The sequence below is a fragment of the Crocodylus siamensis genome, chromosome 10, assembly GCF_052110815.1.
Source record: "Crocodylus siamensis isolate JL-2025a chromosome 10, ASM5211081v1, whole genome shotgun sequence".
Classification (NCBI taxonomy): domain Eukaryota; kingdom Metazoa; phylum Chordata; order Crocodylia; family Crocodylidae; genus Crocodylus; species Crocodylus siamensis.
In genome coordinates, this window is record NC_143404.1 from 71,278,667 (window position 1) to 71,292,495 (window position 13,829).

Sequence of the window (13,829 nt, forward strand, 5' to 3'; positions counted from 1 at the left end):
ATAGTAGTACAATTTACCGGGGAGGGCTCCGTGCCGAGAACACGGTTGCTATTAGACGCAGCATCTCTGAACACAGCTGCCACCTGACGGTACAGCTGCTATTCTGTGTAAGGCTTTGAAGACAAGGACTTTAAACGGCTCTTGTAGCACATGCAGCCATCACATGGGTTAGTCAGACCACACAGGCAGACCGACACCTGCACAACGACCCAGCTGTAGTTCCTAAGTCACCATCAGAGTCAGCCTGGGGTCTGCTGTAACAGCTCAGCCCAGAGGTGACACAGGCATGGCTCACCGTGGCCCACATCTGTGATGTTAAGATGTAGTCTCCTGGCACTAAGCTGGTCAGAGCTGCTACATGAGCCTCCGTACCACCTTGGCACTGGGAGGGAAGTTTACCAACGCAGCAGATAGTTGCAAATATGGAAAGGACTTCCAAATACTCTGCTCTGTGTATTGGCCCTACCCAAGCCTGTTTTTGGTTGAACCAGTACTATACATGTTAGAGTTACATTAGGTGGAGCTGGGTGTCAGCACTATAGTGGTGGCTGTACTATCAGTCTTAATTTGACCCATTTGTATATACACATTAGGAAACAATCTAATTAGTCACGGCCTCGTTCACCACATACTTCCTACTTCTGCAAAATCAGGCAGGGGATCTACAGACAAGAGTGTCCTTCTCACCTTAAGCACTATCTGTGGGGCCATGCTATTAATGACTGTTTCATAATACACATGCCTATGCAACAAATTAAGAGCTGCCTTAACGATGAAGTGTCTCACCTTTTTGGCTTTGAAATCATAACATCCATCTGATGTCATTTTAAAACAGAATTTCTCAAGTTCTTTGAATTTAAAAATTGAAGAAAAAAAAGTCATCCCATGGAACCATATTGTCCCCTCCCATGAGTCATGAGCAGGGCACAGGCCTTCAGCGCACCAGCACAGTCCTCAACTATTTATGCTAGTGGCATAGCTGGCCACAGGAGAAGGCTGTTGTCTTCTACACAGACCAGAGGAGGATTAGGACACGCTTCTCTAACAAGCTCTTGGAAGGACAGCAAAGGCGGTACAGAGATTTAAAAGTAATTCCAGGTTCTGCAGGGAATAACAAAGTCTTCTTCCCTTGTTTTTCCCTACACCCCCTTCTGCCCCACCTTCCCAGGACCTGCCCTGTACTCTGGCTGTTACTAGCCTCCAGATTTTGGCTTATTCTTTCCCACCCCCAAATACTGCCCTTGTATAGCCCCATGTGCCTCCTTCAACTGCTGCCCCCTTCCTATTCTTATTTGTCCCTCCCTGCTCCTCTCCTTCTGCCATTTACTCCTACCCTCCTGTCCATCTCCCCACCTCTATTCCTGCATGTGCCCCTGCCTCTCTTCCCTTATTCCCAGCTTAAACGTCTCAAAAATCTTCAACCTAAGGCAGACACTAAACACGGAAAAAAACAAATCTCCTAAGTAGTTTAAATCTGGCCAAGTTAAGGGCAACTAAAAACATATCACATAAAAGAGCTGAACAATCTTAACTCTAGATGTAGCTTCCTGCACCCACCTACAAATTACATGCACAACAGCATGCTTTCTTAATATCTTGTACCCTATCATTCAACAAAAAATGCATACCGGATTGCTGACTATCTTTATTTTCTTCTTTCCTCCTTTCTGTTCATCTGCTAATCTCTTCTCATACTGAAGAGAGAGTGTTGACAGACGCTTTGCCTGGAAAAATAACATTAAGAGGTTTTAATCTATTTCATTTCCCTTATTTCTGCCACTTTCTGCAATTTTACTAACCCCCAGATTGCTATTGCAAGGAACAATCAAGCCAAGGTAGAAAGCCAGAGATGCATTTGGGTTCCTGACACGGAACTACTTCCAAGTATTCTCCAGGATGGGCATCTTGTGCAACCTGCAGCAGTGATTCTCAACCAGGGTGCCAAATAAATCCAGAGTTTTCAAACAGGAATCCAGTGTTAAAATAAAAGAAATCTGACCTCTCATTATCTTCCAGAGTTCTCTGCAACAGAAGAATTGTTCTAGTATTTTTCTGTAGTCAAAAAGAGTGAAAGCTAAGAGCTGGCATTTTCCTGAAGTCCACTGAGGGGTGCCTAGAGTCTAAAAAGGTTGAGAACCACTGACATAGAGAGAGGACCAGGTATCTGATAGTGAAGACATGAGCACTGGCAAAGTTCAAATGAAAATTAGCTGTGCTTGGTTTTTTTTCTTTTCTCCCCGCTTGCAAACTATTTTATGCCACACAAAGTTTATGAGGAATATTTTGAACTTTGCTATTTAACTATGACAATGAGTTGTGTCCAGGCAATGAAGAAACATTATTAAACACTGTAAAAGGACATTTAGATACAAACAGACTATATGACAAAGAGCTGAGAGTCCTAATGTAACAAAAATTACAAGAATATGTAATGCATCATTATCAAACCATTTCAGTGTGTCATATTTAACTTTATTTGTTCAGTTGACAATAGCAGGAAGCCTCAAGGCAGATGGTTCATAAAATTCACATAAGCTGCTCTCTGAAAAAGTCTGTTAGTTTCAGCAAAATTTGATTTTAATGGTAAATGCTGATGTTGATTGATTTCCTCCCCAACTCAGTTTCCTCCTGGATAAGGAACACCAACCAGGGCACTGCCCCTGTGCAGAAACTAACCCTTTTAAAGTCAGTGCGACCAGGGCTAGGTGGTAAAGACTGGTGGCTGATGTACTTCTGTGCTTCTGCTGTTGGTAGCTCTGGTTGACCTGCACTGGTAGTATAAAGATGCTGCAGATTTTCCGGAGAAATATCAGTCTGGGCTAGGCCCCAGAGGAGAAAGGATGGGAAGGGGAAGAGCCAAGAGTGATGCAATATTCCACTTGCAGAAGACACTGATGATTGTACAAACCAGCACCAACCAAATGAAGAACATCCAACAGAGCAACACTGATGAAGCTGGGGGAGAACCCAACATTGCCAAACAGTTTCTACATTCTTTTGCAGAGATTAGATATGCAAAGTGGTTCATTTCTTTGCTGCTTGCCCAAGAAGAGGATAACTGAGGACATGACAGAGTGCATATACAGAATGCCATCTATTATATGTGCACATTCAAAAGAGTGCTCTCCTTAAATCCCCTCTGCTTGTGGGTAACTGCCAGTGCTTCTCACGTTGCTCTCCAATATCTCTGTTCATATCGTCTGCAAGATTTCGAGGTAGAAGAAAAGAGTACGCTCAAGAAATGTTAACTTAGAGCTGGCCCCTGGTGTTCTTCACCTTCAGAAGTGCAGTTGTTCTTATTTCCTAGCACTGCAGTGGAGGTAAAACCTAGGCATATCTGAACACAATAAATACAACCATAACACAGCACTGTTATTTATGTATTTAAATTAAACAATGGCATGTTGCAGAGTGAGACAGGCACATAGACAACTGTAAGTTAATCTTGTTCAGGTGAAGCTGGATGGGTAGAAGAAAGCAGCACTATTCCGCTTGGCTCCTGGACTGATGGTCACCATTCAGAACAGCACCGTGCCAAAAAAAATAATGCTGCCGAAGGCAGCAGGTCCAGAAGCAACATCTCTGCATTAGAGAAAATGGATCAACGACAGTAACATCCTTTGCTGAAGTAATGGGCTCAAGGAGCATAGTTCTTGTAGTGACGTCCAAGATGGCAAAGCAGGCTACTCGGATGCAACTAGGTAGAGTCCCACTGTTCATCCACCACTAATAGCTAGGTGTCCACCCAACTCAAGGAGGCAGCCAGCCAATTTCACAGGCAGATCCCAGAGTCAGCCACCATTTTCATGGGCTGACCTCACCCCGCCTCTGACTGGCTGAGGGCCCCCCGCAGTCTCTCCCCTCCCCACAGATTGCCAGATGGCCCCAAACTGGTTTAATTACCCCGATTAAACCCAGGGAGGCCATTAATCCATGCTATTAAGTAATGGCTTCCCAATGCTTAATCAAGGTAATTAAGCCATGGTCTGGGGCTAGCCCCAAGCAGCAGCAGGCTCCCCCCACACTCCAAGACTGCAGGGCTTCCTGAACTTTTCTCTGCTTGCCAATTTTTTTTCCCAGTGAGCCAAAATTTTATCATGAAGCCTGCCCAAAATCAGAGTTTCCATGAAAATCACGCAATTGCGATTTCAGTTGGTCCCTACTAATAGCAAAAACAGGTTTTTGCAACAGCAGGAGAATGCTAGCACGATCATCTTATTTACGACTATTGATTCAAAAGTACTCCATCTCAAGGAGGAAAAACAGCAGCATTGAAGAGGCATGTTAACCTAGTCACGCAATGGTACTGATCGTTCCTATGACTGCGATAAGAGACTGTACACGTCTGTGCAGTATTGGCTGGCAGAGCCAGGGAAAATATTCTCTGTTTGAATATTGTACTACTGGGAAAACTGGGCAAACTGGAGCAAAGAAAATTGAGGTTGGATACTGGGAAGAACTTTCTTACTAGAAGGGTCATTGATCATTGGAACAGGCTATCCAGAGAGACTGCAGAATCTCCAGTTTTAGAAGTTTTTAAGAACAGGTTACATAACCACTTGCCTGGGATGGTTTAGTCACAAGATGAGCCTGCCTAGAGCAGGGGTTGGACTAGATGTCCTCCTGAGGTCCCTTTCCACCTTACTTTGCTATGATTCTACGATCATATGTGCAGGTGAATGGAAATTGCAACAGTTCTATAATACAGTTTTTTTGTAATACCTGCTCATATTCTAAGAGCTGATACAAGGATCGCCTATGATATCCTACATATTCATCAACCACTCTTTCAAGGACTCTTTAGCCCCATGAGAAGAACATTAACCTCTTGGGATCTCTGCAAGTTGGCAGTTAAGACTATTTCACTGCCATCCAAATGAGAGGGTACCTGCCAGACACGTACTAAAAGGTGACAAGAGGATCTTCTCCAGACAGGCCCCTCACTCCAACTCAGCCCTATGCCCTCAGTGTACTTTTTGATGGGGACTGCATTGGTTCCCACAAGCTGACACCACGCCCATTTTGCGTTAGGACCCACATATCCCCCAAACTTCAATACCGCACTTTTTATGACTCTCATTACCTTTTCCTCCCCTGACAAGCCATCTTCCTCCTCTGCCCCTTCACTGATCTTCTCACTGTGTTCCAACGCATCCAGAAGCCCAACTTGCTGCCTCCTGGAGGCGACAGGTCCTTGCTCATACTCCACGCACAGGCTGGCTGCTCCATCCCCACTTGCTGACAAATCTGTATCAGAAAGACAACACACAAACATTTGCCTTCCTTCTTATACTTGGCAACTCACAGATGCTTTCAGTAACTCCCAAGGTGTGGTGAGTTATTCCTCTTCTTTTTTTGTTTTGTTTCTTGTACTGGAACTACAAAGAACATTTTGGTAAAAAGTCATTTTAGCTGATCTTTCCCATCCTGGTGAGAGACTATCTACAGGTCTGGCTTCTGCATTTAAAAGGAGGACTTGCAGATGGGGCAAAATCTCAATAGTCATATTTAAAATGAAAATGGTTTATATAATCTGATACGCTTTGGGAATCCTGTGCCTCTTACCAGTGAAGTTATTTGCTTAATCTCAGAGTTCAGTTTCTGCATCTAACCAACCTGGCAGTGAAGTCTGCATATACATATTTTACTTGACACAACACTAATTTCACAGCAAAAAGACAGTGACACCACCTACAAAGTATAATCCTCTCACTCACAAGGTTGATGTTATCATGTGTAAGTCGCAAATGTTATGCTGTCATCTATTTAAGCTGCCTGTCCATGAAGCATATTTTATCTCATCCTTTAAGGCCCTGATTTGTCTGGTTGCAGAGACCAGAACTTGCTGCTACAAATAGTATTACAGTAACACCAATTTGCTACTTCTAAAAAAGCATTTTCCTTATAAGTAAAAAAGAAATTCCCTACGTTTGTTGGCTTGCAAGAAACTTAACAAGTATATTAATAGGGCAGTAGTGTCGCTTTGTTTGTACTTCCAATAACACAATTTGCATAGCAAAACAACAGGAAATTAAGTGTGAATCTTCAATGGAAGGATCACACCACCCTCAGCCAACTACAGTCAAACCACACAAGAAACTTGCTTCTGTTTTAATCAGTTTTCTCTTTAGAAGTTCTGCTTCCTGCAGTCCTTTCACTGAATCACTCATGACGCAAGCCGGCTGCTTATGAAAGCGTACCCTATGCATCTCTGAATCAGCTGGTCTATAAGCTTCAAATTTACCTTGCCTTCTGCTCAACAGAAGAATGACATCTAGCAGAAAACAATGAAGAATTTCTAAGTATTATAACTGGCTTGGAAATCGTATTTACAACAAAGTCCAGTATTACAGTCATATTTAGAAACGGTGATAGATCCAGAGGAAGGTACCGTAACAGCATCTTATGGCGGAAATGTTTTTACCCTTTGACATCTTTTAAATCTCAAATGTTTATATCTAATCCCTTTCTGAACCTTGTCACACTATCTGCCTCTACAAACTCTTGGGACAACAGTTCCACAAGTTAACTGCCTGCTACATAAAATGTACTTCCTCTTGTTTGAGCCCAATATTCCCATTTAGCTCTTTGATCCACTACCACCAATCTGTGCACCATTTTGTACCTTGCCCCCTTTCTCTAATGCCTCCTGAATTCCCACCCTCCTGTACCTGCCAGCCTCTCTGTCCTGCTTTCTCCAGCATGGCTCAGAAGCTTTTGGCAGGATTGGAGGCTGGTGTCTACATAAAACCTGGACCTACCTGTTCTTTTCCTCTTTAAACTAGGAACGTGAACATCCAAATTCCTGGCTTTTTTCAGAGGGAGGCTAAGCTCAGCTGAAGCAGATGATGTTGGGTCCCCTTCACAGATAGTACCAGCGCAAGAGGAGTTCCGGGTTGGCGGTGTAGGCACCTGTATATAGATTTCAAAAGATTATAGGAGTCAAAAATGACTGTATCACTTCATAGTCTGTCTCATTTTGCCATGAAAGATTCTAAGAGCAAAACAGAGGACAGCTCATCTGTCCTGCCTAACTGTGATGGTGGGTTCCCGGTCTGTGCACACCTGCCGTGACTGAATTCTTAGACCTGGGCCAGGGTTATGCACAATGCAGATATGGGAACTCAAAACAAAGCCTAGGAGAAGAGAAGCATTGCGTGGCTACATCTGAAGAGAGTGGGCAGCATCACACAATGCATGCATTTTTAATGAATGATCCCTTTTTGATGTTCTTGCTGTAATACAGCCCCCCTTACCACAGGTGCATTTTCTTCTGGCTCCCTTTTCTAATGATACATGAATATAAAGGCCAGCCAGGACAATTACATCACCCACTTTGATGGCATATGCATGCCACCCCTGAATTGACCCTAGTAATTGTGGTGGCCAAAGGCATCTAAGTCCAGATTCGAAGACGTTCCCTTAAAAGTTTATTCCAATCATCATGGCCGTGGTAAAACAACAAAGCAAACAAACCTGTGCCTCAAATTTATCTGGCGTCAGCTTTCAATCACTTGTTCTTGTTACACCTGTCACCCCTATTCTGAAGAGCCCTAGATGAACAACCTGGCATTTAGCCAATTTAAAACCCAGTTCTGATTGCATATGCTAAGGCGGCCCTGCAACCCACTGTGCTCTGCATCATCATGCAATTCACTTTGCTAATACCATACGCCAGAGGAGACCTCTAAACCCACCCAAGTAAAGAAGATTGCTTAAAAAGGACAAAAGTAGCTTCTCTCTCCTGTGGCTGAGTGCTCCTAGTCCCTGAAACCTCAAGACCAACTCCTCCTTTTTCTGAAGAGGAGTAGGTTATATCCGTGTTGGTCTAAGGACATAGGCAGACAAAGTTCTTTGGGTAAATCTGATCTCTTTTATTTAACCTTTTTCTGAAGACACTTACAATTTTCTGAGCAACTCGAAAGAACCGGGAGACATCTCGGACTGCGTGTCCAAAGTTGTCATACACCTTGACGTAAGGGCGGACCCAGGAAGGCAGCTTGCCTCTGACGTCACTGTTTAAGAACCTGTGGAAAGTTGGATGAGAGGAAAATTCTCCCTCAGTCAGTCCCATTACTTTAACCCTCAAAAGGATGTGCAGCTTTCAACAAACATCTCTCCAGACAGCCTGGAAGAGGGACCCACGATTAATAGCAAGCAGAGGAGAGAGTACACATAAATATCCTGTATGCACGGGAAGGCAAGACTTAGTTGAAGCCAGGTGTTATGCAGCCAAGCACTGTCCTAGTTTCACCCAGACAGTCTACCAGTACATGCCAGCACTGAACTATGAGACATGCTAGTTGCCTTAAGCCACAGTCTCAGTTGGGAAAAATAAAAAAGATTTTCTGGCAGTGGAAGCCTTTTTCCTGCTTCTCCTTCCCTCAAAAATCCAACTGCTGTTCATTACCTTGTAATATGAATGCAGAGCAGGAGGGGAACATCTGCTGTGTTTGTATTAAACATTTCAAGAAGTTCTGTAACCTGACATCAGAAAGATTAGGAGACACACACACACAAACGCATCATTAACACAATCAGCTTATTCTGCATCTATTAACATTGACACCAGTCTCCTTCTCTAGTCCAAAAGGGGAGAACATTTTGGGAAGGGAGAGCAGAAAAGCAGCATACAAATTATTTTTACTTTTTAGGGAAGATGTTTCCTCAGCCATTCTCCAACTAGCAGTACCAGCACACACAGAGAGAGAGAGGATACCAGCTGCATGTTGGATGGAGGAACACTGATGCATACACATGGCAACTTCTATTGAATACCGCTTAACCCAGGAGTTCACCTGTTGTCGCAGAGGAATATGGCACCATAATCATGGCGGTGTCTGATGACCCTGCCGATGGCCTGATTCACAGCCCGAGAAGCTTGCTGGCTGTACCATTCGCGCCCAGACAGAAACTGAAACAGGTGGGAGAAAAAGGACTGGATGATTTTAATATGTAAAGTGTATTTGCAATGTAGAGGTTGTTTGTCTAAGTCTCCATCCCATATGTGCTGAAAACAGACTCCTGAAAAAATAAGAGTCGTAAGAGTTCAGTGCAGGCAGAACTCTGCTAAAACATCTCATCTGACTAAATGGAAGCAGTATTTATTTCCAGATAGTCCCTGCCTGGCTACGGACATCATCTTCAGTGTTATATAGAAAGTGTATAGAGTCACTGGAGAGAAGGGGCTATAAATTCTGACTCAACAACACTTACCATGCAGCTGATTACTTAGCAGTTATTCTGCAGAATAAGTAAGAAAACAGACTCAGAATAAAGTGCTACTAAATATAGCCAACAACATATATTTGGCTGAGGCTGCTTGAACAATTTCCCTCTAAGCCAGACATTCCCTTTGGAAGATAAAGGACTGCCAGATGTATACAATTCTTTGGAGCTCTTCCAGGGGATTTCTGGCCTTTGATTACAGCCGTTGTAACATAGTGATGAACTTTGGAACATCAAGAGAGCCCAGGAAAGAATCTGAGCAGGGGTGTCAAATTCTCAAGGTCTTACAGCTTTTTAAGTTATCTGGACCCATTGGAGATTGGAAGAAAATCACATGCAAAAGAAAGACAGAGTGGACAAGTGAATAACCAACCTGTGCACCTCCACTTTTTTTTCTCATTTCATCTAGGAAGTCCATCTTTAAAACAACTCTTGGTTCCATGCGAGGGGGGAATGGAAGTCCAGTGATGATGACACCTCGTCCATTTGTATCTGCAAAGTCCAAGCCTTCGCTGGCCTGAGGATGTACAAATGCTCTCAGATCACCGGCAGGAATTAAGTGACATTTCAGAGCAGTTAAGGAATTATTTGCCTTTGCCCCCTCCTTAAACTACATGTTTGGCCAGCGGAGTTTGAAACTAATGGAAATACTGTGAATGGTATGAATGGGATTCCTTGCTTCTAATACCAGGATGTTAATCTGAGTGCTTTCCCACTACCAAACATACATTAGCCAAAAGGTTTTAAGGAACAGTTTTTCTCTGCTCTTTTCTTATTGTGATGGTGGCCAAGGCATTAATCATTTCAAACACTTTGACTTCAGGGTCATATTGCTCTCAGAACCACTATCTGATTCACATTTCATGCCTGGGCAATCAGCACAGTTCAAACCCAGACAAGCCTGATAACAAATAATTAAACTTTTACAATAAAGCGCTCTCTCCCTTTTCAGGGCCACTATAGCAACATGCAGCAATTATATTTCAAGTCTTCATCCTAACCATTTAAAGCAGATACAAACTATCCCAATGAGCTCAATATAATTTGTAAAAATCAGGAAAAAATAATGCAACTGAGACCACAAAAATTGGCAGCAGGACCCAGGCAGATGTAGGACATGATATTAATATTTGCTAATATTTTTAAAATTAAGCAGCAACACTGCAAGTCTTCAACAATGTTTCTTCAACGTACTTGACAGAAACATCCATAAACTTTTTTCTAATCAGAAAACAACAGTTCTTCTGTGAGCAACCAGTACGTCACTACACGAAAAGCACGAATCAAGTCCCTTTGAGATATTCAAGAGAGGCATTCGTTCAAGTAAAACCATATACGAAGGGGCTGTGTACAAAAATCAGATCTGAAAAAACCCTAGGGTTTCCAGGCTCAAACCTTTATTTGTTTTCCATGCGTGTGATTGTAGGAATGCACAATGTGCATGCACACCTCATAGCCAAAGGAACTATATAAGATGACACTTGTCTCAAAAGGTCCACACTTTACCTTTCCCCTACATACTGCTAAGAAAGCAGCTCCGCTGGACTTTGGACAGACAATCTTGTCATAATAGGCATCCATTACCTAAAGATAAACAGTTTCGGTAAGGACGGGGGAACTGCCCCACTTACACAAGCACAAATAAAACAAGGTAATAGGTTTGACTCACATTCTAAGATTCAGCCCATAGTTATCTTGGCTAAGTATCAGTTTCCTTACTGGACAGTAGCTATGAATGTGAGAAGTATCTATTCATTCAACTCCCCCCCATTCTAGACAAGTCAAATTCCTGGTAAACAGGGTGCTGTCACCTACCTCCAGAAAGGAAACAAAATGCTCATTGTGCACTAATCTTGTGATTCCGTGCCAGCAGCTCAGGCAAACAAAACAAAGCAATTCAAGGATATAACTGACTCTTTGTAATAATAGCAATAAGAAAGACTGGAAGCAGACAAGAAAAACAGTGGGAAAAGTGTGGGCAGTTTCAGCAAATGAAGAAATAAGTTATTTATAACTTTAACCTCATTTTCAACTACACATGGCCCACTGGCGAACACCAAATGGAAGACCAGTATCAGCCTGGATGAACGGAGGAGATGTCATTCTAACAATTTCAGTGACTATAAAAAAACCAAAACAATTTTGATGCAATTCAAATAACCTTTCTTATTAGGTCACGGCACAAAAGAAGTGAGAACTCAGCGACAAATGGTAAAAACCCAACCTAGCATCTTCTGGGGATCCCACTTCCATCTGAAGGTGAGGGCATTAAGGTTTTTGTCATCTTTTTCTCTGAAATGTTATATAATCTAGTGTTTCTAAATTAAGCCACGACTATCCTGGTGACTATATTGGTGACTCCATCCTGAGAGGTACGGAGGGCCCCATCTGTCGCCAGGATCCCTCAGCACGTGAGGTCTACTGCCTGCCCGGAGCGAAGATTCAGGATGTGAAGGGGATGCTCCAGTCCATCATCCAGCCCACCGATTATTACCCCATGGTCCTTGTCCATGTGGGTACTAACGATGCGGCCAGGAGAGCCCCTGATCGCCTGATGGAGGACTACCATGCTCTGGGAGGCGTGCTGAGGGAGATGGGCGCACAGGCGGTCTTCTCTTCCATCCTGCCAGTGAGCGGTCGAGGCAGACGCCACGAGATGTGCATAGCGGAGACCAACTGGAGGCTACAGGAATGGTGCTTCGAGGCGGGCTTTGGCTTCCTCAGCCATGACTGGCACATTGTGATGAGAGACATGCTGGGATGGGATGGGCTCCACCTTTCCCCTAAAGGTAAGCGTGTGTGCTCTTCCAGGTTGGTGAACCTCCTTCGGCGGGATTTAAACTAGGCTCGTCGGGGGAGGGGGAAGATGAGGGCGGAGGAGACGATGAACTACCAGGCCCAGCAACAGCCAGCGAGCCCAGACCAATGGTCAAAAGGGAGAAACAGGTAAGCGATGGGGGACGGGGCATTGCTGAGACTAGGGGGTCAGTGGGCACAACCATTGGAGGCCTCAAAGGCCTCTACACGAATGCTCGAAGTATGGGGAAGAAGCAGGAGGAACTCGCCCTCCTCCTAGCTGTCACCAGCCCTGACATAGTGGGGATCACAGAAACGTGGTGGGACTCATCGCATGACTGGGCGGTGAGTGTCAAGGGCTATAGGCTATACAGGAGGGACAGGATAGGAAGGAAAGGTGGAGGAGTAGCACTCTACATCAAGGAGGAATATACTTCCTCATCAATTAGCAAGGGAGTAGAGGGGGGGCACTCTGAGGTGCTCTGGGTTAGAGTAAAAGGCAGTCCAGGGGATAGAGACTTAACGGTGGGAGTCTACTATAGACCTCCCAACCAGGGAGAAGAGCTCGACCAGGAATTCTTAGGTCAGCTCACAGAGGCAGTGAGGGCTAAGGATGTGGTCATCATGGGGGACCTGAACTTCCCAGACATCTGCTGGGAAGAGCAGTCAGCCAGGGCTGACCGCTCACGTCGGTTATTAGCCAGAGTGTAGGACCTCCATCTAACCCAGGAGGTGCACAGCCCCACCAGGGGAGACGCCTTGTTGGACCTGGTGCTGGCCACGGGTGACGACCTGGTGAGGGGGCTGCGGGTGATGGGCCACCTGGGAGACAGTGATCATTGCTTGCTGGAATTCACCATCCAGCGTAAGGTGGCAAAGGGCTGCAGCAAGGCAACAGCCCTACACTTTAGGAGGGCTGACTTCAACAAGCTAAGGAGGATCGTTGGGGAAGCGCTGAGGACCCAGAGGGAAAGGGAGCCAGATGTCCAAGGTGAGTCGTTGCTCCTTAAGGAGACGATCCTCCATGCCCAAAGGGAGGTAATCCCAACAAGGGTCAAAGGGAGCAGGAGGGCACATAAACCCCCATGGCTCACTAGGAGCATCCGGGAATGTCTCCTTGCTAAAAGGGAGGCATACACCCAATGGAGGGATGGGGTCATCACCAAGAAGGACTATGTTACAGTCGCCCGAGGATGTAGGGGGGCAGTCAGGAAGGCCAAGGCAGAGATGGAGATAGGACTAGCTTCCCGGATTAAGGACAATAAGAAGTCCTTCTTCAAATACACAGGGGGTAAAAAGAGGGTCCCGGGTAATGTGGGGCCCCTGCAGGACACAATGGGCAACTTAGTCGTCATGCCAGATGACAAAGCTAACATATTTAACGATTTCTTTGCCTCTGTCTTCCTAAGTAGGGACCAGTCCAGCCACCTCCCTGCTGGGCCCCCCTCGGGCCCCGGGAGAGACACGCCTGGGCCAGGGGTTAGCGAGGAGTTAGTTAGGGTACTTCTGGAGAGGCTGGACGTGTTCAAGTCCGCTGGTCCGGACAATCTTCACCCTAGGGTTCTACAGGAACTGGCCGAGGTCATTGCAGGACCCCTGGCGCGGCTCTATGAGCACTCGTGGTGCTCTGGTGAGGTGCCGGAGGACTGGAAGAGGGCCAATGTGGTCCCTATCTTCAAAAAGGGAAAAAAAGAGGACCCGGGAAATTACAGGCCAGTTAGTCTTACCTCAATCACGGGTAAGCTCTTTGAAAAAATTCTCCTGGCACACATCCAGGAGGGCCTTGCGGGGGAATGCATGCTCAG

At 45.0% G+C, this 13,829-nt stretch overlaps 1 protein-coding gene across 1 annotated transcript in view; it reads right to left on the bottom strand.

Annotated features, from left to right (window-relative positions):
* The window catches only part of RTEL1 (regulator of telomere elongation helicase 1), a 73,770-nt gene that overhangs the window by 16,606 nt on the left and 43,335 nt on the right, over positions 1-13,829 (bottom strand). Inside the window, exons 21-27 of the mRNA XM_090064099.1 lie at positions 10,735-10,812; positions 9,602-9,745; positions 8,799-8,914; positions 7,904-8,027; positions 6,762-6,912; positions 5,084-5,247; positions 1,629-1,724 (exon numbers count right to left, since the gene is read on the bottom strand). Coding sequence (XP_089920225.1) covers positions 1,629-1,724; positions 5,084-5,247; positions 6,762-6,912; positions 7,904-8,027; positions 8,799-8,914; positions 9,602-9,745; positions 10,735-10,812 — 873 coding nt within the window. The remainder of the gene's footprint in view (positions 1-1,628; positions 1,725-5,083; positions 5,248-6,761; positions 6,913-7,903; positions 8,028-8,798; positions 8,915-9,601; positions 9,746-10,734; positions 10,813-13,829) is intronic.